Here is a 24,076-nt window from a genome sequence, read left to right on the forward strand (position 1 = left end):
ACTTGCATTGGAAGTGAACCACTTCCAATGACATCAGATGTCATATCACTAATGCCGCATGAAACGAACACAGACGGCAGAAATAACGTCGTAGGATCAATCGTACAAATTGACAAAAAAAGTAATAATGAAGCATTCCTGTCGGCAGTTTTTACCGTATCACGCATGCCAAGAACTGGTTTATAGTGCGATGAGCTCCCTGTTGAAAGGTTACGCGCGTCGGGTCTTCCGTTTGCTGTCCACTGCGTTGTAAAAATCACGTCAAGTTTGCACGTTTGGCGTTCTGCGTGAGATTCTTTGTTCCTTTACTCTTTTTACCGGAACGTGTGTGCGCGTGTTCGGCAATTTGGGTCTCATGGGTTGTAGAGGAGTCTCCCACGTTCTAAAAGTTGTGGTTGACGCATCTCCCACGTTCCCCATGGTGTTGCCGTCCCTGGTTCCACCCACATGTTACTCACCCAGCGACATTTGTTCAGCTGTTTGGTTTAAATCAAAACGCCCCGGGTGGCCGGTTAAAGATACCCTTCGCTGGGGTGGGCGGGGCCTATTTAACCCCCCATCCTGGAATCTTAGACACTAAGAGAGCTGACACCAGATTCACAGGATGTGTTGGCATATGCGTGAATTCACTTGTGTCAAAATTTGAGGTTCCTGAGTCATGACCTCCGGATCAAATAAGGTCAAACAAGGTCAATCCTCAGATTGCTGTCCAAAGCGCCCTCAGAGCATTTTAAGGGACCACCGTGAGCCTAGATATCTGTTCTAAGCAAAAGGTCACTGGTGCTCATTTTGGTCAGTGACGTCGTTGCCACTGACTTTTTGTTTAAAGGCGGCGGTGACCTTTTAAGGTCATGGTGACCAAAGCCATACAAGACTGCTTTGATTTTTGCATTTGAGTGAGAGTCAAAGATGACGCCAGGCAGTATGTTCCTAAAAAGCAAAATGTTGACCTTGGTTATTGTAAGTCAGTGATCTATTATGACCTTTAAGAAGTCATTGGAAGATGCTGAATGCGTTTCCTGTTTTAAGAAAGTAGTAATAGCCTTATTCCTCGGAGAAAAACCAGGAGAATGAAGATATAGTCACTTGATATTTCGACAACATACCCTTATCGAAAATCGACCCAACTATAGATCCATTCTCCTGGTTTTCTCCAAGGAATAAGGCTTATACTACTTCCGAAGTTATGTGAATAATGTTCCTCGCTAACGGCACTGGATAACTTACGTTTCCTGTTATCAATAGATGCAAATGAGCAACCAGAATCAAACCCATGCAGAAAAACTCCAGAGCGATAAGACAGGTTGGCTTCAACCTTGTCCTGGCATTCATATCTGATGCTAGGTCAATGGAATTTGTTCATTCAGCTGTTGTGCTGCCTAAGAAGCTACCGCAGATGTGGTAAGAGTTTAGTCAACACTTCCGTTGTTGCATCAGATTGAACGATCCCATAGACATTGTCTTCGCAGAATCCATGGCCTGACTTCGTCCTGCCGTAGGTCAGCGACCTTATGAGCTACATCTAAATTTTTATATCAAACGATACGCTATTCCTGTTATAAAAGCTATGTGAAATTTAGCGTGGCTACGCCGCCCCGCTCAAAAACTTTTCCGGGGAAAACCGCCGGGGGGGGGGGGGGCGGGGCAAATTGACCTCCTCCCACCCGAGCGCGTGTCAAGGAAGAGTTGGGGAAGTCTACGCCCAATCTAACACTTCTTTGGTTATAATTGCAAAAGCAGCGTGAGTGGAGCTAATTGTGGCAAAAACAAGCACCATCAGTAATTTTGTGGAGCGTTCCACATTGCACTACCTGTCAGACATTTTGTAAATGCCCTTATCCATACCTGTAACTATACCGGTAACTTTCACTCGCATCTTTACCCAACCCAACCCGCTACCCGGGTTGAGTTGCTCACATGGAAGTACTCGCAACTTCGTGGGTGCTTCCATGCGAGGACCCACGAATTTGACCGGCACGTGAGTCCTCCAGCTGACGTGCTAGCAGTGTTGGGGTACGCGCGCATGGCAGCCGCGTGACAACCTGAGCTACCTCACACATTGGGTTGTTGCTTGAGTAACGTGTAGGTCTTGCCAACCAACCATAGCGGGCAGAAAAGGCAGACCATCTCAGGAAGACTTGGCGGGGTGAGTGCCAGCCCCTAATGTGTTCAGTCTACCGGTTTCTTGCTCCTGCGAGACTAGTTTTGGAAACCTTGGATTAACAGTTTGACCTGGATCAACCACGGGCACTCCCGCGCTTCATCGCAGGGTTGTATCACTCTCAAGGGCTAGTGCGGTTGGAATCTGAACTGCGAGACACGCAGGGGTTTAAAACGAATCCAGGGGCATGGTGTATTTACATCGCGATGACACATTTCCCCACTTTGTCGGATATCACCAGATTACATCACTTGCATGTGTAGAAGCCACGCTGACATAAGTTTGACATCAGCTCACCTGTCACGTCAGCTCCTGTATACAGCGCGGGAAGGGTCCGAGTCTCACAACGAGCCGACTGGACGGTGTGGCCTTCCAGCACTGCAACCCAACATCCATCCATGCTGCGACAGGACGATAATTCTTACCGCATATCAACCCCACGTGCGCCTAACTCATGGACAAGATGATGTCCCGACCCAGTTCCTGGCAGTCACTTTGTGAGCACACGTGACCTGTATCACGAGCGGCGGCTGGCCTCATCGTCTGAAATAATTCCACCAATTACAGAACGACGTAGAATTGCAGCGTAACATACGATCTAACCGTTCCCAGCTGTATGTACAAAAGCGATGTTACACGCACAGGTGGCACATACCTATTTACAATCGTTCAAATGACGGTTACACTCGTCGAAACAAGAGAAACACTGTCAATGGCATAACTATGAAGCAGACAAACGAGGGTCCGGCGTCACGCTCTGCCTCAGTAAAGTTTGCCACCAGGGAATCGCGACGTGTTCCCATAAGGCATCAAGCACCATCACTAACACACAAGTACTGAAACTCCGGCTGACTCACAGACGCGGGAAGAGCGCCCCACGCCTCCCGCCATCACGGAACTCCATACATAGGCATGGCATGAACTCCATACGGAACTCCATACATAGGCATGACATGAACTCCACACGGAACTCCACACAATAAGCATGGCATGAACTTGATACGGAACTCTGTACATAGGCATGTGCATATGGAGTCAGCTCAATGAGAACCACCGCGTCCACATCCGCCAATCACCACGCGTTTTGATTAAGGTATGCATGCAAGCCGCCACAGTGGCAGGCGGCTTGGAAGACCGAACCTCGGTTCAGTGATCCTCGGTGTCACGTGAGAGGTCGCGCACCGACCGTATAGTCGTGCATGCGTGACGCCTATACACGAAACACACACCACGCACCATCACGCTGACTGGCGAACACACAAAATATCACAGCCCGCTTACACACGCGGGGAAATGGAGAAGAAAGTCCGTCTCACGTGTGGCATCCAGCAGAACGCGGTGTCTCACACGGCGTTCCACATCCATTGTCAGACAAGACATCAGACAGGGACGGGCATTCAGTGAGACACTGCGGAGACGGGCGTCTCAAGAGACCTCCAACGGAGCCCGGTGCCTTAAGAGATGCCTGGCGGGTGTCGGCGGCTCGCAAAAAAGCAAAATCCGACAGAGACGCCCCATCAGAGAGCCGACCGAGATCAGTGTCTCGCGAGACATCCCGCAGACACGCGTGTCCCCACCAGACATCCGGCCAAGATCGCTGTGTAACGAAACCCCCACACCCGAGTGTCGTGTCGCGCAGAAGGGCGCGCCCCACTCTCCGCCCGACCAACGGAACCCCCATGACGACACCAGCGTATCACCGACCGACCGCCGCCGCGGGCCGCTTCAGAGTGCAGGTTGGGGGGTCCGTTTCCGGGGGGGGGGGGGGGGCGCGGCTGGCAGTGGGAGCCTCCAGGGCTGGTGCTGAAGGGCTTCGGCTTACGCGTGGCGGATCCTGCCGGAGTAACGTGGGATGGGTCGGTGTCAGCCATCTGCCCTCAGGATATCAAACATTTACAGTACCGACTTATATTTACTGATTAAGCCGTACAGGGGGCAGAAAGATCGCACTGCACTTTGGGGTCACTCACCCAGGTTCACTGGAGCATACATGAGGTCTTGGGATAGGCACACAATAGGCTCGGAGGGTGGTTACGCAGGCTATGAAATTGACCCATACCGACTTTGAGGATGATTTACAAACGGCGGCAAGGGGGACTTGAGTGGGCACTCACAGCCTCGGGGAAGCACTCGTGCAAGCTTGGGTTGGCTCGGGAGGCACTCAAGCCGACTCGCAGCAGGCACTCACGCTAGCTTGAAGGTGTGGGACACTCACGCTAGCTCGGAGAGTCTTTAACGCAGGGTTCGAGAGCCGTTCGCGCGGCCTCGATGGGACGTTCGCGCCGGCTCGAAGCCAGACACTCACGCGGCCTTGATGGGCCACTCGTACCGGCTCGAAGGCGTGCACTCACGCGGCCTCGATGGGACACTCGCACCGACTTGAGGAGAGGCACTCACGCGGCTTCAGACGGGAAGTACGGCGGCGGCCGTTCGCGGGTGGCCTGCGGGCTGTCCGGGTAGCCGGGCGGACCCTCGTGCATCTCCTCCCACCTAGCCAACGGACGGCTCGGTTAGTGATGCGGGCGGCGGGCGGCTGCGGAGGCGCCGCCACCGCTGGGTTGGGGTAGCAGTGTTTCCGGGGTTAGTTAGTGGTCTGTCGAGAGGGATGGATATTTGATGGACGAAATGGAGTATCTTGGAGGAGACCGTGCGTATGCCCTGTGTCCTGTGTTCGTCACTGCTTTGCAGCGCGCGGTTAAGTTCGCTATGGCTGACGGAGCTAAAATTTGACTTCAACGTACCAAACAGCTGTGATAATAAATTAATGTCGTTAAGCAAACACAACAATCAGTGCTGGGAAACCTTCACCAGGCACGCCAGAAAGCTGAACATCACTCTCAAACACGCCCCTCCCCGCTCCCCCTCCCCACACGCACGCTACACGACTCACAGCGGCGGTGCCTTAGGCTCGGTGTCCCCCAGCTCGGCCGTAGCTCCCAGTGGCCTGAAGTGCTGGCCGCGCGGCGGAATGGCCGAGTACGACGGCGACTCGGGGCTGTAACCATGGTAACGGCTGTTGTCGTGCGAGCGACTGCGCCGCCGGTCGCCGCGCTGATCTCGCACGCTGCGGACGGAGGGGCCGTCAGAGACGCGGCTGACACCTAGCGGAGGCTGGACAACGCGCGGTTATCATCGCGGAATACTCAGATCGTTTAAAGCGCTGCAACATTACCGTTGTAGCCCGCATGGCCAACCACATTAGTCAACGATCTGTCTTGCCACACAACTATTCCTTGCGCCCAAACCAAGCCAAAACTGTTTGGCGGTAAGCAACGGTACTCTGAAGCTTAAACATATGCCGTCTTCAAGCTTTTTTCTGAAACAACGGTCTACGGAAAATATTCGTTGCTCACTGTTTGGATCTTAGGAGGTTAGTGGGCAATTGGCCATGAAGGATACATTTTCAGTCCCGACATCCAGTGCTTACTTTGCCAGGGGAATGTGGTCATGATCACCGTAGGCGTCGTACAGATCGCTGCAAGAACAGTTTGGATATCAGACAAACAAAGTCAGACCGAAGACAACCCACGGCATGCGCTGATGCCAGGTCAGCACAACGGAAATCAGCTGACAGAATAACAGTATTCTCGGAGGTTGACGTCATGGTACTGGAGCGACACATGTTGATCACATCAGTCAAAAACTGGTTGAGTGAATTCTCAATAAAGACAGGCAGCGACATACCAGAAATCGTTTAGTGGAGGGTACCATCATGGATCACCAGCGGCGCGCGGCACGCTTGACTAAGCCTGTCCCGAGTATCTGTGTACCATAAAGACCACAGATCACTTAGATCCCACAGGCCACAGGCAAAAACCGTCAACACACGCCGCTGTATTCGCTCCCTCGTGCACGGCCCACCAAACACAAGCAATCAGGCGGAGTCCAGGGGTCGCCTCGCCACTCACGTGTCCATCAGGCCCTCGGAGAAGGGCTCCGACTTGCGGTAGAGGGGCGTCAAGGCCAGGCTGATGATGACGCACGGGATGAAGAGCAGCAGGCACCAGCCGACTGCCGCCCAGAAGGCGTTCTGTCGGCCAGCCGGCGCCGTCAGCGGGGTGACGGCGAGCCAACGCGGATATGGCGGTCAGGCATGATGGAGGGTATTGACGACTGTTCGATAGCTTTTAGTGGTTGGATAGCATGCATGAGAGCGAGAGCGAAAACAAGAGCAAGAGCAAAAGCAAGAGCAAGAGCAAGAGCAAGAGCAAGAGAAAAAGCAAGCAAAAGCAAAGCAAAAGCAAGACCCAGGACCAGAGAGCCAGAGCCGGAGAGCCACAGAACGAGAGGGCGAGAGAGAGAGAGAGAGAGAGAGAGAGAGAGAGAGAGAGAGAGAGAGAGAGAGAGAGAGAGAGAGAGAGAGAGAGAGAGAGAGAGAGAGAGAGAGAGAGAGAGAGAGAGAGAGAGAGAGAGAGAGAGAGTCATTTTACCCGCGCCATTTGAATACGGTAGAATGCAATATTATTTCACTATAGCTACCACTTCATTAAGCGAACGGCAGGCTAGCGTTTGTGCCTCCGAATCAACAGACCCAGGCCAGAATCCTCCTCCAAAAGCCTTCAATGACCACATCTCCATCTGGGTGAGAAGGCACAGATGAGCTACCCTCCTTGCCCACGTCAACATCCCATTACAGGGATGAGAGAGTCTGCCTCCACACTCACGAAAGGGTAGATGACGTTGCTGCAGAGCGTGATGGCCGTGGAGTTGTACACGGTGCTAAGGGGGGCCGCACCGCCCCACCGTTCGCCCGAAGGCTCGCTCCACGCGCTCCGAGTAGCCGTTCACGTGCGAGATGAATTCAGACGTGAAGTCCTCCGCCAGCTGGTGGCACCGGTGTGAGAAGGTCAGGGGACGATTTGGCGTCTTCGCCTTTTTGGGAAGGTGCACCGCACGCCATTACGGACCCTCTGATGTAACACCAACGACCGCGATGGTTATAAGTATCAGGGACCATGATGTGCTCGGTATTCGAACGCGAGGGACGTAAGAACCCAGGGGCTTAAGCCATGGACAGCCACCACTCAACACCCGTCTAGTGGCTGGCGCAGCCCCATACCAACCTAACATGAGAAGATGATTATATTCCTATCGTCGTGCGAGTCCCAATTATCATCTCTTGATCAGCTCATTAACATCGGGAGTGTTCTTGAAACCGACTCCCCCCCCCCCCCCCGACTTCCTCCACGTATGCCTCTGCCTCTCCCACAGGGATCACGCTGACCCAAGCGACCTCTAGCGCCGACTCGTCCGACCTCTGTCTCTGACCTGGATGACCTCGGCGCGACCCTCGCGTGCGAAGGTACTGCTGAGCCGCCTCCGCCTGGGAGGTTAGCGCCTGCACCGCCTCAGTCACGTCCGTGTGGTTGAACTTGACGTGCTCCCGCAAGGCAGCCGTGGAGTTCTGCGCAGGTAACGTGTAGCGAGGTCAGGGAGGGGTGGTAACATGGTGAGGGGTCAGAGCGGGATGGTGACATGGTGAGGGGTCAGAGCGGGATGGTGACATGGTGAGGGGTCAAAACGGGGTGGTCACATGGTGAGGGGTCAGAGCGGGATGGTGACATGGTGGGGGAGTCAGAGCAGGATGGTGGCATGGTGAGGGGTTAGGGTGGGGCGTTGGCGTAGTGAGGGGTCAGGGCGAGTGGCGACATGACACGAGACCAGGACAGCATGGTGGCATGATTCGACGTGCTGGTGGGACGGCAGTATGGTACGGAATCAGGGCGGAATGGTGGCATGATGAGGGTCAGAGCGGGATGGTGACATGGTGAGGGGTCAGGGCAGGATGGTGACATGGTGAGGGGTGAGGGCGGGATATTGACATGGTGAAGGAGTTAGAGCGGGATGGTGACATGGTGGGGGGTGAGGGCGGGATGGTGACATGGTGAAGGAGTCAGAGCGGGATGGTGACATGGTGGGGGGTGAGGGCGGGATGATGACATGGTGAAGGAGTCAGAGCGGGATGGTGACATGGTGGGGGGTGAGGGCGGGATGATGACATGGTGAAGGAGTCAGAGCGGGATGGTGACATGATGGGGGGTCAGGGCGGGATGGTGACATGGTGAGGGGTTAGGGCAGGTGGCGACATGGCACGAGACCGAGACAGCATGGTGGCATGGCCCGATGTCCGGGTGGTGCGGAGGCATGGTACGTCATCAGGGCGGGATGGCAACATGGCCCGCCTGATCGCACCGTGGCTGCGGCTCGGGAATAATGGGAAGCATACAGAGGACGCAATGGCAGTCCTGAAGCTGGATGTTTGACATACGACTTGAGCATGTCTCCTGCCAGACGATGGATAAGCCGATATAGGCTTATGCTCCTAAGCACATCCGTAATGATGACCCACCACGTAGATTCCGTGAAAAAGTGCAGCTGATGAGGACAAGACAGGCTGATCCGTTGTACTCGTAAAAATAGCATGCGCTTAATGAGTCAATGCGCGGACGGTGAATATAAATGCGAGCATCTAATAATGCTGCTCATTAGCTACTATAGTCCTTCCTGAGGCCGAACAAACGCACACCGAAACGGCCAATTCCGGGCCCGGCCAGAGGCGTCCGACTAAACCACCACATCCGCCAGCTGGTGAGGAAGCTCACCAAGACGCCGTCGACGATCTCGGCCATGCCCTCAGCCACGCGCTGGTGCGCCATCAGGATGATGGCCTGGTTCCTCAGCTTGGTGGCCACGCTGCGCTGTGTGTTGGGTAGCTCCTGGGCGGCTGACTCCAGCTCGCGCCCCATGTTGCGCAGGTCGATCGAGAGCACGCGCTCCTTCAGCTGGTGGACAGTCGGCATGTGCTGATGGCTTTGACAGTAGTGCTTTCACTGTGAGGAACGCTGCGTTCGCGTTTGTCACACGAGCGCCAAATAGCAACAGCTGAGGCCAGTTATCGAATCCGGCTTTCAAGTGGAGGTCCGATCTCGCACCAACTGAGCTGTAATGTCTGTTTTGCAGCTAACTTTTAAGCAACTATGCAGAAGTTTTTGGATTGTTGACGCAGCAAGACCTCGACCTGTGTGAAACCAGTTGTACCTTATATTTGCCTGCGTACACGCAACGTCTATATATTCATTTCGTGATGTACTACGTACTGGAAAAGCTGTAAAAAACAAATGTAACAGGAATAGAAAATGCCCAAACCGTTTTGGGGTTTTAATTTGGAGGCGACATGCTTGCTCTATGGAGTCAAAATATCTATCATGACAAACAGGTGGCAAGACTAGATTAATTTCACAATCCAATCGTTCATTTGTAGCACAGATAGGCTTGGTTCAAAACTGGACATACTCGGTGATGCAAACGAAAACTTCGACTTACACATTTGAAGTGAAAATGAAATGCTACAATTTGCGAATGAAATAATTCCAGCAGCCAGAGCGACGCCGGCGCACGCTGGGGCACAGACAGTTTGATACGTACCGCGACAGCAAAGGCCGTGTAGTTGACCTGCGCTAAGTCCGTCTCGGCTAAATCTATCAGCTGCTGCCGGGCTCGCGGCGTCAGAATTTCTATGTCCGTGTCCACCTGAAAGGCGCGCGGCGCGGTTATCGTGAGGACAAACGTAAGACATGTGGTGGCGCGCACATGGGCGGAAGTGCAGTCGTTGAATTTTTTGATCAGCACACATACATGGTGCGCAAATGAAGATATGAGACTTTCAAATATCATCTCTGTTCTTATGTTGACAAAGGTCGGCTTACGCCCACCACTGCAAGAACTCAGGTGTTTGTTCAACGGCTGAGAACAAATCTTTGGCCGTGTTTCCATGTCATGCCAACTGCTCGACTGTGCCCACCTACTGATTCCAAGAGGTGCTCTCCACTGAAAGCATTATGTTATTGCCGATTATGTGGAGCATTAGACAGACATAACCCGGCAGTTATATCCTTCTCCCGGACGAACCATCACAAGCAGTCCGTCTAGGTTATGAGCATCTACCTACCCTGATCTCATCTCGTAGCCTGTCCAGCTGGTCATCCAGACCCAGGTTCCGTTTGTAGGTGCTGATCTGAGAAATATCGAACACGGGTTCCAGGTTGAGCACCTTGTAGATTGACTGGTTGCGATGGCATCGGCTGCAAACATAAAGTACTATTATGGCTCTGCTTTTGTCGCGAAGAGGCCCGAAACAGTCCGCTGCCCAGTAGAATGCTTTCACCTGACAAAGATGAATGTGACCGCATTCTCGTCGCCCAAGACCTTGGCTAAGTCACGCACGAGCAGTCTTGTTGCTTGAAGTCGGAATGCGCGATACTCATCTATTTTTTTTTTTTGCAAGCAGGTTTTTATTCATCAGGCTTCCACCAAACCGCACATAATAAAAAAACGCATATACGATTTCCCGGTTGCCAGCGCCGCCACTGCCATCCACCTACCTTAAGCAATATCCACCATCTACAATTGACTGGGCAGTTCACACACCGGACTGACCCATTAATTAGCAGTTCACACACCATGTTCACATTAGCAGTTCACATGACATGGATCACACCTGACCCATTGATTAGCAGTTCACACACCTGACCACCTCCGCTACATCGAAGCCTGTGGGCTCGAGCTGAGGGAGCAGCTTCTCCAGCGGATAGACGGCCTGCAGGATAGCGAGGCCGCTGCCGGGCGCCGAGGGGTTGGCCAGGCCGTCGCACAGGTAGAACTGGGCCAGACCGCCCAGCAGGAACATACACGTGATGAGCAGCAGCAGCAGCCAGCCGAACAGAAAGTAGAAGAACGTGCCGCTGGAAATGACGCCGAGCGCGTAAGAGAGAGAGGGGGGGAGTGATAGTGACGCCACGCTCATTTGACTGCGTTGTTGTGACATAGTCCATTGTAATGCGCATGATGTGACAAAGACTATATGGTTCAAAACAAAACGTCAAAATGGTGACAAAACATGGTCACACGTAGACGATGTGATCTATCAATTGGTGACTGATCATCAAACACACCCAGACCAGCGCTCTAGAATGTGAAATATATCCAAGTTAATTTTCACGAACAGGCAACACTGACGGCGCTCTAAAAGCATGCCTAGCGATCCTAAAAAAAAAACCCTGCAGTAGCACGAATTCGTCACCAGACCAGTGGATAAGTGGCCAGGTTCTCGCACAGTCCTCTCCCAAAGTTCTGTCGCGCTTTCTCCGTTACCTGATGAGGAAGTTGGCACCGGTGCCCTTGTTGCACGTGCCGTCCCCGTAGACATTGCCCGGCCGGCGTCCGCAGAAGCCGCAGAAGATCCCGACCGTCAGACAAAACGTGATGATCAGCACCAGGCCCGAGATGATCAGGAACACGTAGTATCTGGTGCGCGGAGGAGCAACACTGATTAGTGACGTCACGTGGGGGAATTGTGCGCTAAGATGATGAACAAGGCATGTGCAGTGCAGTATCTGGCGTGGAAAGATGGCGAGCTGTTGATGCAATTATGAACGGTAAATTGTAACAAGACAATCAGGAACATGTGTAACCTTGCACGGCGGGCAGAGCTGGCTCACGGAAATGTACATTACACCGTACGGCGCGCTTGCATCACTTGACCTCGGCAGCACTCGTGCATAGGAAAGCATGCAGGATTACACAATGGGGATGTTAGCTACAAATATTTGAGGAAAATAAATAGTTTTTGCACAGCGCAGGCAAGCACCTTTCTGGCATGTCGTTTAACAATGCCGTACATGACAATCCTTGTCGAAGCGGTATCCTGATGTCTTAATTGCCGGCATTTATTCACTTGCATAATAATGCAAATCAAAGCTTGGGAACAGCGGAGGGGCACGTTCACCGGTGTCCCTCTTGAATATACCCTTGCTGGTGTCTCCAAGGGGGAGCGTTTCGTACGCACAGTGAGAGCGCACTTGTTGGAGTACTAGTGCTATTTATTGATAACCGGTGAATGGGCGTCTCTGTGTCGCGTGTTTTGTTTTGTACCTCCATGTTCTTATCTACTTTTTTACACCGGTCTGTGATAGCTACGCCCCATTGTGGATGGCCCCATGGACGCGATGCGTACACACAACACATGCAAGGGGGGGGGGGGCACACGTTCCCGGTGAGTCTCATGAACACGCGTCTGCTGGTGTTTCCAAGGCACACAGCGAACCACGCCGCGCCCAGCGCGTGCGAGGCGACGGCGGCGTTCTGGCGCAGGTAGTCGCGCCGCGCCCAGCGCGCGCGAGGCGGCGGCGGCGGCAGGGCCTACCTGAAGGCGCCGTACTGACGCAGGTAGTCGTTTGCCTCGTCAATGGCTCTGTGAGCAGGCCGCAGCTGGACCTCGTCTAGCACGCTGGTGATGTTAGTGGCGACCCCCTGCAGCTGAATGCCTGGGGGAGACAACGACTGTTGCGGAAAAGCTGCGCCAAGAGTTTTGCAGAAGGGCAGAGGCACACAGCTTCGTTTAAGGACACGTCCAGCCGTCCATCCCACCACCTGGTACATTCTTCCCTAACGTCAATTTAATCTCCCCAAACGACGGTTTCTCACCTTTAATAAACGGTGACTTGTACCTTCTATTTTACGCATTTAGCCAGTAGTCACATATTTCAGCACAAGGTACACGACCATGAAATAATGCTCAAAGACGGTAGTAGCGTAAAATAATTGGTATTTTATGAGAACTATGCTCGCAGGACGGGTGATCAGAAACCCACGCTTCTCGCTCCGCATTTGTAATTAAGGACTGCCATCTTAACAGTCATGGGGGAGTGCTGAACAGGGGTGGATCTAGACTGGAGTTGTTGTTTTTTTTTGGGGGGGGGGGGCAACCGTTCGTCGCCAGCTCGCTGGTATGGGATCCGAGGTCCAATGCATGGTGCCTCTCGCGAGTACCTAGTAGGGACACCATTCTAGCACAGGAATGCTTTTGAATCTTCTTTATCCAGTATGCATGTTTACCAAGCTCGTAACCCTCATTTTGAGGTATTTTTTGCTATTACGTATTTACTATTATGTAGGCTATTATTTTGAGGTACATCTTTTAAGGTGGGTAGACGAAACTTTTATGAATTTCTGGGAATGTTTGGGGGACGGGCCAAAACATACTCTCAGAGTTTTTTGGGGGGCAGGGCCCAGTGCTCCCCTCCCCCCACCCCAGGATCCGCATATGGTGCTGAATTGTTATGCAGTATGATGAGGGACCTGGGTGTAAAACCTAGTTCGGTGGTTTACCTTTCACCTGATTGCACCACAAAACGGCGTCGACGATCGGAATTAACTTTTTTACGCGGTGTATTCTAGGGTGACAGAAATACTGGGGGGTGGGGGGGATTGCAAATAAATCAATCTTACCATGAGGACCGCTTCGAAATGTCGCTTCTCAAAAGTTACGATGCTTACTTGCCGTTCAATCAGTACCTCTTTGCAAACTGAAGGCCAATCATCTTTCAGGGAACTGTCAACTCATGATGTCCCCCCCCCCCCCCACTACAATAACGAGCGCAGGGTCTTCCTTGCTCATATCGAATCTCCAAAGTTGTTTAAACCGGTCATTCTGACTGGTGGTAGGCTAGGCTGGCAACCAGGTGGAAACACGCCCGATTACCAGCCTACACCTGCTGAGTTCATCCAGCTGTCGACATGTCTGTTTAGGTTGTGCAAGCTCAGTTTACTTCTAGGTATAGACACTTCCTGGCAGTGTCCATGATGCATTTTCCATAGCGTCGACGGAAAACGTATCATTTGCACACTCTTCTGTAGCCCGTACGTGTCATGACGCACCGTTCTGCACAGAACGGTGTGTTTTTCGCCCCGGGTCACCTTCCATGAATGAAAAACGAGAGACCTGTTTCGGTGAGCATATCTGGCCGGCTACTTAGATATTTCCTGTGAACAAGAAAGGCCCGATTGGATAGCACCAATGAGTTGACAAAAAATGCTTGCTGTGAATTTCACCTATTTCAAAGTTCCTCACAACATTGCAGCTTCATATGGGCTCGAAATAGGGAAACATTCCTTCACAAAACGATTTGCATTCATAAAATACTTCCCATTTTCTATTCTTGACATTGGGGCCACAAATTCAAGTGGCCGAACCCCGGAAATGAATCAGGTTTTGGGGTTTTAAGAATGTCAGCCTTCTCGGTTTAGCCCCCACCCTGGCACCGATTTTAGGAAGTGGCAGCCCTGGGCCTTTTCGTAGATTCAATTTGGCTTTCTCCCGCCCAAACACCCGGTTTTGCCTTTGAGCGATGCCACCAGTGCATGATGCACGAAGCGATCTAAATCAGGGTAAAAAGTTAGAGTCAAAATAAACTCAAACCATTTTTTATGCTACTATTTATGCTACTCTACATCCCTGACCAATCCGGCTGTTCCATTTCGAATTCAATTAAGTCTTCTTGCATCCAATCTACACATTTTTCCCAAAACAGCTCAGCCGATTTGCAGCCACGTCTTATGTATGCAAGCCAACGAACGGGCGGGCGTGCTGGGCCCGACGAGAGCGGCGCCGGCCCGTTTTACCCCGGAACGTTAGCAGTCAGCGCCGAACTGCCCTTATATCCACCAGCTGCACATAACACATCCGGCTCAAGGCCGTCCGGTCCTGTTCACGCCATGCGAGCCATAGACTGTCGTGGTGACTCATGCGGCTAGCAGAGGGCAGTGGCGACTGCGTCCGGTGAACAGGGTGGCCAATCGAAGCGCCGTCGGACGCAATCAGCAGAAATGGGCAGCTAGCTGAAACGTTCTGTATGACAAAGGTGTGACGCCACAGTAAGGCTCGTCAAATGAAAGCTTATTGGTTCGCTAAATTAAAAACTCCAACCGACTGCCACAGCACTGCTGCCAAGCCAACGAGGTGAACACCAGTTACCAACAGTCCGTTTTGCGTTTCAAATCGGGGAGGGGATGTTCGTAAGCGTTTCGAGTGCAATGAGTGAGGTGCTAGGTATGCACAGCAGCAGCGGCCCAAGGGCGGTAGGTGCGCGCGGCCCCTGGCCTCTGACCCCTAAAACAAGACCACTATGCATGATGGAATAAAAACGGCCTGGCTATTCCCATGATGACACGGCCTGGGTCTAAATAGCTTCCAAGAACATTATTAGCCAAACAACCGGTCGCTGCCACTAGTATTTTCATTTCGTAATTGGTCGGAACAGACATTGATTTTCAGTTAAGACTTTTGGATCAAGGGCAATCCAGACTGATGCACAGGGGCATGCAAAACTTGTGGCTGTTTGATTTTTTACTTATTGAATAGCAGTTCTGTATTTCCTCATAAGCTGCACCGAGTGAGTGAACTTTCGAGGAGGGTGTTTCGGTGACGCTCGTCCACAAATTCCCACCTGGTGGTTACTAGCTATTCATAACTCACCTAGCCAACCACCATGGTCGCACACGCGCCCGTGTCCACCAGCCTCTCATAACTCACCTGAGAGCATGCCTCTTGGTCGCACCTGTGCTCATGACCACCAGCTACACATAACTCACCCTCCCGACTGATACTCTGCCGGACCTCGGGCACGATGGCCGCCACCTCTGCCTGGATGCGCTCAGACAGCTGGTCGAGCGCCTGTTTGCCGGAGCGAACTTCGCTCTCGATGCCGTTCTCGATGAGGGCGGAGATCTCGCGGGCCGTCCTCGACACGTCGGGCAGCTGGAGGTCACGATACTGATCAGCGAGACGGACCACAGCAGATTCTGAAGGCTTGCACGACCAGGTGACGGGGTGGCGATAGTTGGAGAGGGTGTCAAATCAGGTCAAAAGGCTATCAGTGGAGGTTTTGACAGAAAACGGACGATGACAACATGAAATTTTAGGGATATGTCATGTACAATGAATGTCACCTTGTCACATCACTTTTTTATAACATGCTCGAAGAACGATATGAGAAGCATGCAAGCATGCACAAAGGCAGAACCCGTCCAGGTTTATGGCAGAGACAAGAGCACCCAATCCATCGCAATGATTCGCACATCGCGACCGAGGGATGGCCAATGTCACCTCTCGCAACCAAATCCAATCGAACGCTATACATATATATATATATATATATATATATATATATATATATATATATATATATATATATATATATAATAAGCTGCTGCCAAGTTTCAAGTATATATATATATATATATATATATATATATATATATATATATATATATATATATACTATATATATATATATATAGCTGCCAAGTATATATATATATATATATATATATATATATATATATATATATATATATATATGGTTATGCCCTATTGACCACGTCATCGTGATGAATCGAGGAATGACGTAATCGGCGGAGGTGGCAACAGCGAGGAAGAGGGGGAATCACCTGTTTAAACGAGTTGTCGACGCTGAGTTGCGAAAGGTTAAACCGTGCTCCCAATTGTCGGCAGCGCGGCGCCTCGCAGGAGCGCAGCAGCACGGTCAGCTCGGCACGCGCGTCCTGAAGGCCCACCCCCAGCTGGTCCGCCTTGTTCTGCAGCAGCTGGGACTGGTCGGCGATCGCCTGAGGCCGGGTCGGGCGAGTTCAGGTCAGGCCAGGTCAGGTCAGGTCAGGCGCATGAGCGCACTCAGCTGACGGCTCGTGGAAGGCGGCGAAGGCTGGGCACGCTCGCAAATCCCCTGTTGGGGAATGTGATTGGCAGTAAATCGTTGAAATTTTGCCAGTGCTCGTCATTGCTACTGCAATTGGTGTCGTGATCATATTGGGCTATTATGAATGCCACTGATAGTGAGTCTTGTTCTATGTAATTGGGCCCGTGGTCGTGGGCTATCACAATTTATTAGGTTGCAAAATGCAATAAATCATGTATTTTTCCTTTCACGTTAACGCATCCCAGTCATGTAAGTCCATCAAGCTGCACGACTTTACAGTCATAAACATCCCCTCAGGAATACACAAGCTTTCACAATGATCGACACTTTCAGCACACAAATTGTCTGCTCTGTAACGCCCAAACATTTCCAATGACGTGATCTGCCCCTTCCACATACATACGAGCACGAGGCCGAACCTCCAGACGACGGCATCCCCACCGTCCAGGTCGGCACTCTAGCCTTTCACGACGGCATCAATTCCCTCCAAGACAGCATCCCTCCCTCCAGGATGCCCCCCCCCCACCCATGACGGGGGGGGCTCCTGCTCTCTCCTCCTGCTCTCTCCATGACGGCATTCACTCCCTCCAGGACCGCACCCATTTCCTCCATGACGGCATCCACTCCCTCCAGGACCGCACCCATTTCCTCCAGGACGGCGTCCCCTCCCTCCAGGACAGCGTCCCCTCCCTCCAGGACGGCGTCCCCTCCCTCCAGGACGGCGTCCCTCCCTCCAGGACGGCGTCCCCTCCCTCCAGGACGGAGTTCCCTCTCCAGGAGTCAGTCCTGCCGTCAGGTCACGTCGAATGTCACCGAGCCCCTCAGCGCCCTCCAGGACGGCGTCCCCTCCCTCCAGGACGGAGTTCCCTCTCCAGGAGTCAGTCTTACCGTCAGGTCACGTCGAATGTCACCGAGCCCCTCAGCGCCCTCCATGACAGCGACCTCTCCCTCCAGGACGGAGTTCCCTCTCCAGGAGCCAGTCTTACCGTCAGGTCACGTCGAATGTCACCGAGCCCCTCGGCGATCGCTGTCAAGTTCTCTACGGCCACGGCGCGGGAGATGGTGGCCAGCTGGGTCTTGATCCGGTCTCCACACCCTGTCGATTGGGGAAGGGGAGGTCAAGCTGGGTGCCGAGGCGCTCCGACCTTGGGGATGTTTTGTTACATAAAGGGGAGGGAGGAGGCGCTGGAAACCGTGCTCAAGACGTTAATCATTGGTACCTTTGTGAGTGGGGTAAGGACCGTAGCAACGTTACGTCGAGCTGACACCGCTGTCTTCGTAGGTAGCGGACTGGTCGCCATGCAGGAAAAGCATGCATGGATATATGCACGCCTCTTTGCATGCCTCAAACATCTTGGCAATCACATGGATCCCATAACATGTGTCAGGTACAGGGACAGATGCACAGGCTGTCACATGGATCCCATAACAGTGTCAGGTACACAGGCTGACAGATGCACAGGCTGTCACGCTGATGGCAACAATATTTCATTCAGCACCGGCTCGGCTTGAACTTGATAGCATTCGGGAATAAGAGGAAATGGGATTATACACACAACTCAAACACTCCAGCAGGCACACATACACACGGCATCTGTGGCAACATTCCCTCCCCCCCCCCCCCCTTAGCACTCCTCAGGTACGCGTGCGGCCGATAGCGCTTCGCCCAAGTTCATCCGGCACGTCATGAATCAGCCGCCCCGAGAAGCGGACGGTGGGGCCGCGCGTCAACCGGTCATGACTTGTGCTTGTCACGTCAACCGGTCATGACTTGTGCTTGTCGAGCAGGCGCGCCGTTTAACGCCCACCGCGCGCCGCGAACACAACAATACACGCATCAGCAGGTTCAAGGGCGTCGATAACGGGCTACTTCCACGCCGGGCAGCCGTCAAAAAAGATAAGGATCGCCTTGATTATGCTGTGTAGATAAGGGCCAGCATAATGGAGACAGTCTTCGCTGGTTTGACTATTCGCCGTTGAGTTAGATTGTGAGAATAATGAATGGAATGGTAAGGAACTGATGAGTTGGACGAGTGCTCAGTTTGGATTTGGTTAGGTAAAATCCCATCAGGTCAAGGTCATCCTTTTCTTTGTTCTGATTTCTCTTGGAGTATATGTTTGCACGCAGCAGCCTAATATCCGGACACATACATTGAGACGCCTGTCAAGCTGGTTTCGTCATGACCCAGAATCGACATGCTAGTAACGTAAGACAATAACGGATGGGCTTGAATAGATGATCCGAAGACTTTCGTCCTCTTGTGAGACAGGCTTATCATAAAATATCCCAAGCAAGCGACACATGAACATGCAGAAGCGTCACAGCCATTGCAACACCATAAACATACCAATTATCATGATGGAACCAGACGCGGCCGCGATAGAGTCTGGCAGTTGTCAATCTCTGTCCACAGCTCAGTGCGATCCACACCCGGTGCCGGGCATCCCAGGGGATGGACGACCGCTGTCTCGCCGTCGACACTCACCCTCTAAAGACTCGTCCAGCACCTCCGTCAACTCCATGTAGTTGTTTTTCAGCAGGTGGTTGACCTCCTGTCAGAGGCGCAAGAACAACAATTAAACCCCGCCAGGCAGCTCACGTATACCCGCTAAACAAACGCGGCCGCCGGCGCCGCCCACCGACCAGGAACAATATACAACTGCTCGGCGCTATCGAGCCGATCAACGCGTCCAAGTTCAGTCAAACCGGGGCTGCCAGCCTGCAACTATTTTCACGATCCGATAGTTGACTCGACACGAAGGCTTATAAGAAGGGCTTGCGTGACTCGCTCTCGTGCCGTGCATTGGGCACATTAGCTCCATTGGGTCTCGCGCTCAAGCAAACGAAAACAGGCATCAAGAGAGTCTCACAAGGTCCTCGTTCACGGGCCTCAAAAATTGATTCGGTTACAGCGTATGGAGCCGGAGAACTCCCACTGGGCTCAGAGACTGGCCAGTAGGCCATATCAAGAATTCGCTTGACTACGTATGCAGTAAAGTACGATGTGACACCTACAAGCATCAGTCTTCCTTTACGACACTTAAGGCATACAGAGAGGCGAAGGCTCTTAACAATGTCCGACACCGTTTGTGGCACGAACACTGCACTACGCATCATCACCATAACCGGTACCAGCGCCGTTCTTGGACCGATCCAAGGAGTTCACACCCGAGCACGGCGTCGTTCGCGAGCTGGCACAAATGGCGGTATTTCACGGGACGCTAAAGACGGAGTGGTGAGCACACACGAATGTATGCTTAGTTGGCAGCGACATAAGCTGACCTCATGGTGTATCGTCGATGATACAGGGCGTGGCTCCCACATAAACGTTGCGCATGTTAACAGAGACATCGTAGAGACCTGGCATCAAACTTTTTTTCGAAAATGATCCCCAGTGGCGTCTATGCTGCTGCAAGATGTACATCGCCGATGCCATTCTATTTTGAGGGTCAGCCGTCAAAAGCGTTATGCAGTCTAACGCCATCCCACGGCGTCCTGCCTCCGTGTTAAGAGCAAAAGTGGCACGAGCCGAAGCACTTATCAAGAACCTTCCCGTCGCTGTTTCCAGAAACTACGCAGCGCCGCTTTTCGGAACGTCTCCTGACGCTAGTGAAACCGACCAACATGTTCGCGACAAATGTGGTACTTCGCGTGCAAGGACCTTGCAAATGCAAATGGCCTTTTAGTACACTCAGGATACTGAAGGAAGCAGCATTGACTACTCAAGGCGTCCCGGTTCTTTAACTGAACTCCACCTTTGTTTGCTGTGGCCATACGGACAGACATTCCCATGGCAGCTGCTGGTTCAAATGGAACATTGGCACACACCCTCAGGCACATTCAGCAATAAAGGACGGGAGAACCCGACCAGGCAAGCATCCGTCCACTTCAAGATGGTCCTTCGCTTGGCCTGCGATACCCAAGATGATATGAACTCGCATAATTAGGTGATGGAAGAGGCCTAGAGATAACCATAAGGTTTGCACATAATGTGTATCAGCATACTTATTTGATCCCACGATATAGAGGCTCCACGAAGACCAGGTGTTGGGGCGTGGACAGTAACAATTTTCCTCGCCACCCACCACCATAAAACGGCTAATGTAAGCATCGGCCGGGTGGAAGCGTGCAGCCTCCCCTGGCCACCACTCCCACGGCCCAGACACAGCACCGAGCCGGCCGCGGTTGCGCGCACCAGTTTGGTGTTCTGCACGTAGAGCTGGGAGTCGTTGACGGCCACGTGCAGACGCGGCGGTACCTCGGTCACGCCTCGCTCTACGTACTCGTTAACCACGAACGAGCCGACCACGCCGAACCTGTCGCCGGACATCAGCGTCACGCGGCTAGCCGTACCGGAAACATCGTCAAACGTGCCATAGATTGCCTTGAAAAGAGGCGTAGCAATGCGATTCCAGTTGGGGGTGGGGGGGCGGGGGGGGGGGGGGTGGAAGGGGGCGGGGAGCAAGAGGAGTTGAGCAGGAGAAATGGCTGGACTTGTCCCTGACTACGCCGGAAAAGCGTGTTTTCCCAGGATCTGACCAATTTTTTCACAGTTGGGGGGGGGGGGGGTTGGAGCATCCCTTTAGCAACTGAATAGAAAGCTACACCTTGGCACTGATACCGACACAATATCACGTAACTGTGGCATTTGACATGCGATCCAAAAGGTGCACGACGGACAATGAGGTGATGTATGAGATGTATGGAAAGAGGCTAAGCTGGAGATGAGTAAACAAATCCCGGGGGTCCGGACGCTCCAGGGTCAGAAAATAAAAGGCGTCGTGATTTATAACGGCATGTTCCCACACCTTGACTTACAAGCAGGCTGGAAAGAACCATTCTTTATAATGTGAGTGCGGCTTGTCGACACGCTTGTCATGCAATATCGAAACACCATGAAACTATCCTAGTTTGGAAGCATCAATACAGTTGTGCTCGTTTTTGAAGAAAAAAAATTATCGTAAACAGAACGACTCGTCCAACAGGCAACTCCTAAAAGGGGCAAGTAAAAGGCCAAAGTAGACTGGCGACGATCATTTTCACGACTCACAAAATCAGCAGGACTAAAAGACTGAGGAAGATGCCGTTGCACCAGCGCCTGCACGTGTCTTTTCTCTTATCATAAGGCTCCACCCGGCCCCCACACTTCCCGGAGCAGCGGCAGCAGCAGACAATGAGGCCTGCGACAAAAGTCACGAAAGGTCACGGCAGCCGACACAATTGTGAACAGCGACGACAACAGATGACCAGACCTGCAGTGGAGGTTACACAAGGTCACGGTAATCCACACAAAATTGTAACCTGAGCAGCGGCAAAGGCTAGCGATGAGATCCGCAGCATAACTTGCATCTCAGTTTACGCATTTCTTAAAATCGTTATCAAAAGTTTAAACTAACAACGATGAGATGACGATAGTATCACAAACTGGGGTCACACAGTGGTCAGCAAAGTCCAAGTATGAACGCAAAACGCGTTCCAGGCCAGGCGTGCACGCATTCGGCGGTCCTTGAAGAGTTCAGCCGTGCAAGGCTCAAGTTCACTGACGTTACATCCAACAAGAAGGGACGTGAGCAGTACCAGCACAACACCGACACGGGGCTGGTGAAGTGACGGTGCCGGCACACTCACCGATGAAGGGAGTGAGAAGCGCCAGCACGATGCCGACGCCAGCCAAGATGGCGTAGCCCAGGTGGTGATGCACCAGTGTGGACCAATCATACAGCCCCAGGTGGACAAACGTCTCGGTCAGATTGCCCGCCTTCCGCGCTGTCTCCAGCTGCCTCTGATCTGCCGACGGAGGTCAGAGGTTAGTCGAGATCAGCCGGGATCAGCCGAGGTTAGTGTCGACGGACGCCCAGATAGACAGGGGCGGTGGGGGGGGGGGGGGGGGGGGGGGGGGGGGGGGAGGTGAAAGGGCGGGGAGTTGCGTTTTGCAAGCTGATTGGGTCTACGAGTGCGACCATACTCCGCGTGTCTGCCACGGATCGGTGCAGCCAATCGAAACCACGCACAATCACCTGCTGCTGAGGTCACAAAGGGTCCCCCCCACGCCGGCTGGTCTGAGAAACTGCGGTGAGCTCAGACGTGAAAAGTCAACACAATGATTTTCCTAGAACTGCCAGTGTTAACATCCGGCGGCTATGCCGTTATTTGTTTATCTTCTCGAAGGCACCAAGGTGATATAATCTAAGTGACAAAGCAGGGCAGGAGTTATATCAACTTCAACATACAGTATGTGCTAGTAGTAATGTTCGGTGACATGGACACGAATGCTGAAATGACTCGAATAGTGCAGACTATTTATGATTCAGTTGATACACGTCCACTTACAGGCGTCAGAACGAGGGACGAGGGTGTCATGCCGCGCTTCTCGCGCAAGATTAACGTTAAACCAATGGAGACGTATGGAAGGCGACCATTCGCAAGGTAGATTTACTTCTCGCAGGCATTTTGGGAAGTCTACGGGCCCCGGCATTCGCGAAAATGGTGTGGTCGCTCCCGGCGGTCCATTATTCTTAGTCAAGGGTATGGTGTGGTCAGCTGGCGGGCCTCTGTGGCCATGGGTATGGTGCGGTCGGCTGGCGGGCCTCTGTGGCCATGGGTATGGTGCGGTCGGCTGGCGGGCCTCTGTGGCCATGGGTATGGTGCGGTCGGCTGGCGGACCTCTGTGGCCATGGGTATGGTGCGGTCGGCTGGCGGACCTCTGTGGCCATGGGTATGGTGCGGTCGGCTGGCGGGCCTCTGTGGCCATGGGTATGGTGCGGTCGGCTGGCGGACCTCTGTGGCCATGGGTATGGTGCGGTCGGCTGGCGGACCTCTGTGGCCATGGGTATGGTGCGGTCGGCTGGCGGGCCTCTGTGGCCATGGGTATGGTGCGGTCGGCTGGCGGACCTCTGTGGCCATGGGTATGGTGCGGTCGGCTGGCGGGCTCTCTGGCCATGGGTATGGTACGGTCGGGTGTCGGACTCTCTGGCCATGGGTATGGTGCGATCGGCTGGCGGACCTCTGTGGTCATGGGTATGGTGCGGTCGGGTGGCAGGCTCTCTGGCCATGGGTATGGTACGGTCGGGTGGCGGGCTCTCTGGCCATGGGTATGGTGCGGTCGGCTGGCGGGCCTCTGTGACCATGGGTATGGTGCGGTCGGCTGGCGGGCTCTCTGGCCATGGGTATGGTGCGGTCGGCTGGCGGACCTCTGTGGCCATGGGTATGGTGCGGTCGGCTGGCGGGCTCTCTGGCCATGGGTATGGTACGGTCGGGTGGCGGGCTCTCTGGCCATGGGTGTGGTGCGGTCGGGTGGCGGGCCTCTCTGGCCATGGGTATGGTACGGTCGGGTGGCGGGCTCTCTGGCCATGGGTATAGTGC

General features: G+C 53.1%; 2 protein-coding genes across 2 annotated transcripts in view; both read right to left on the reverse strand.

The window, feature by feature from the left end:
- Positions 1–6,600, reverse strand: part of LOC119095283 (prominin-like protein) — a 36,754-nt gene extending 30,154 nt beyond the window's left edge. The window contains exons 1-4 of the mRNA XM_037218141.1: positions 6,592–6,600; positions 6,070–6,191; positions 5,052–5,225; positions 4,559–4,651 (exon numbers count right to left, since the gene is read on the reverse strand). Of these exons, the coding sequence (XP_037074036.1) occupies positions 4,559–4,651; positions 5,052–5,225; positions 6,070–6,191; positions 6,592–6,600 (398 nt within the window). The remainder of the gene's footprint in view (positions 1–4,558; positions 4,652–5,051; positions 5,226–6,069; positions 6,192–6,591) is intronic.
- A 2,046-nt stretch (positions 6,601–8,646) lies between these two features.
- The window catches only part of LOC119095285 (prominin-1-like), a 42,449-nt gene continuing 27,019 nt past the window's right edge, over positions 8,647–24,076 (reverse strand). Inside the window, exons 2-14 of the mRNA XM_037218142.1 lie at positions 22,343–22,501; positions 21,765–21,894; positions 20,910–21,030; positions 19,200–19,266; positions 17,700–17,809; positions 16,520–16,624; positions 15,590–15,755; positions 12,363–12,483; positions 11,312–11,464; positions 10,687–10,902; positions 10,110–10,242; positions 9,587–9,691; positions 8,647–8,943 (exon numbers count right to left, since the gene is read on the reverse strand). Coding sequence (XP_037074037.1) covers positions 8,647–8,943; positions 9,587–9,691; positions 10,110–10,242; positions 10,687–10,902; positions 11,312–11,464; positions 12,363–12,483; positions 15,590–15,755; positions 16,520–16,624; positions 17,700–17,809; positions 19,200–19,266; positions 20,910–21,030; positions 21,765–21,894; positions 22,343–22,501 — 1,883 coding nt within the window. The remainder of the gene's footprint in view (positions 8,944–9,586; positions 9,692–10,109; positions 10,243–10,686; positions 10,903–11,311; positions 11,465–12,362; positions 12,484–15,589; positions 15,756–16,519; positions 16,625–17,699; positions 17,810–19,199; positions 19,267–20,909; positions 21,031–21,764; positions 21,895–22,342; positions 22,502–24,076) is intronic.

The sequence above is a fragment of the Pollicipes pollicipes genome, unplaced genomic scaffold, assembly GCF_011947565.3.
Source record: "Pollicipes pollicipes isolate AB1234 unplaced genomic scaffold, Ppol_2.1 Scaffold_4219;HRSCAF=4965_pilon_pilon_pilon, whole genome shotgun sequence".
In the NCBI taxonomy this organism is placed as follows: domain Eukaryota; kingdom Metazoa; phylum Arthropoda; class Thecostraca; order Pollicipedomorpha; family Pollicipedidae; genus Pollicipes; species Pollicipes pollicipes.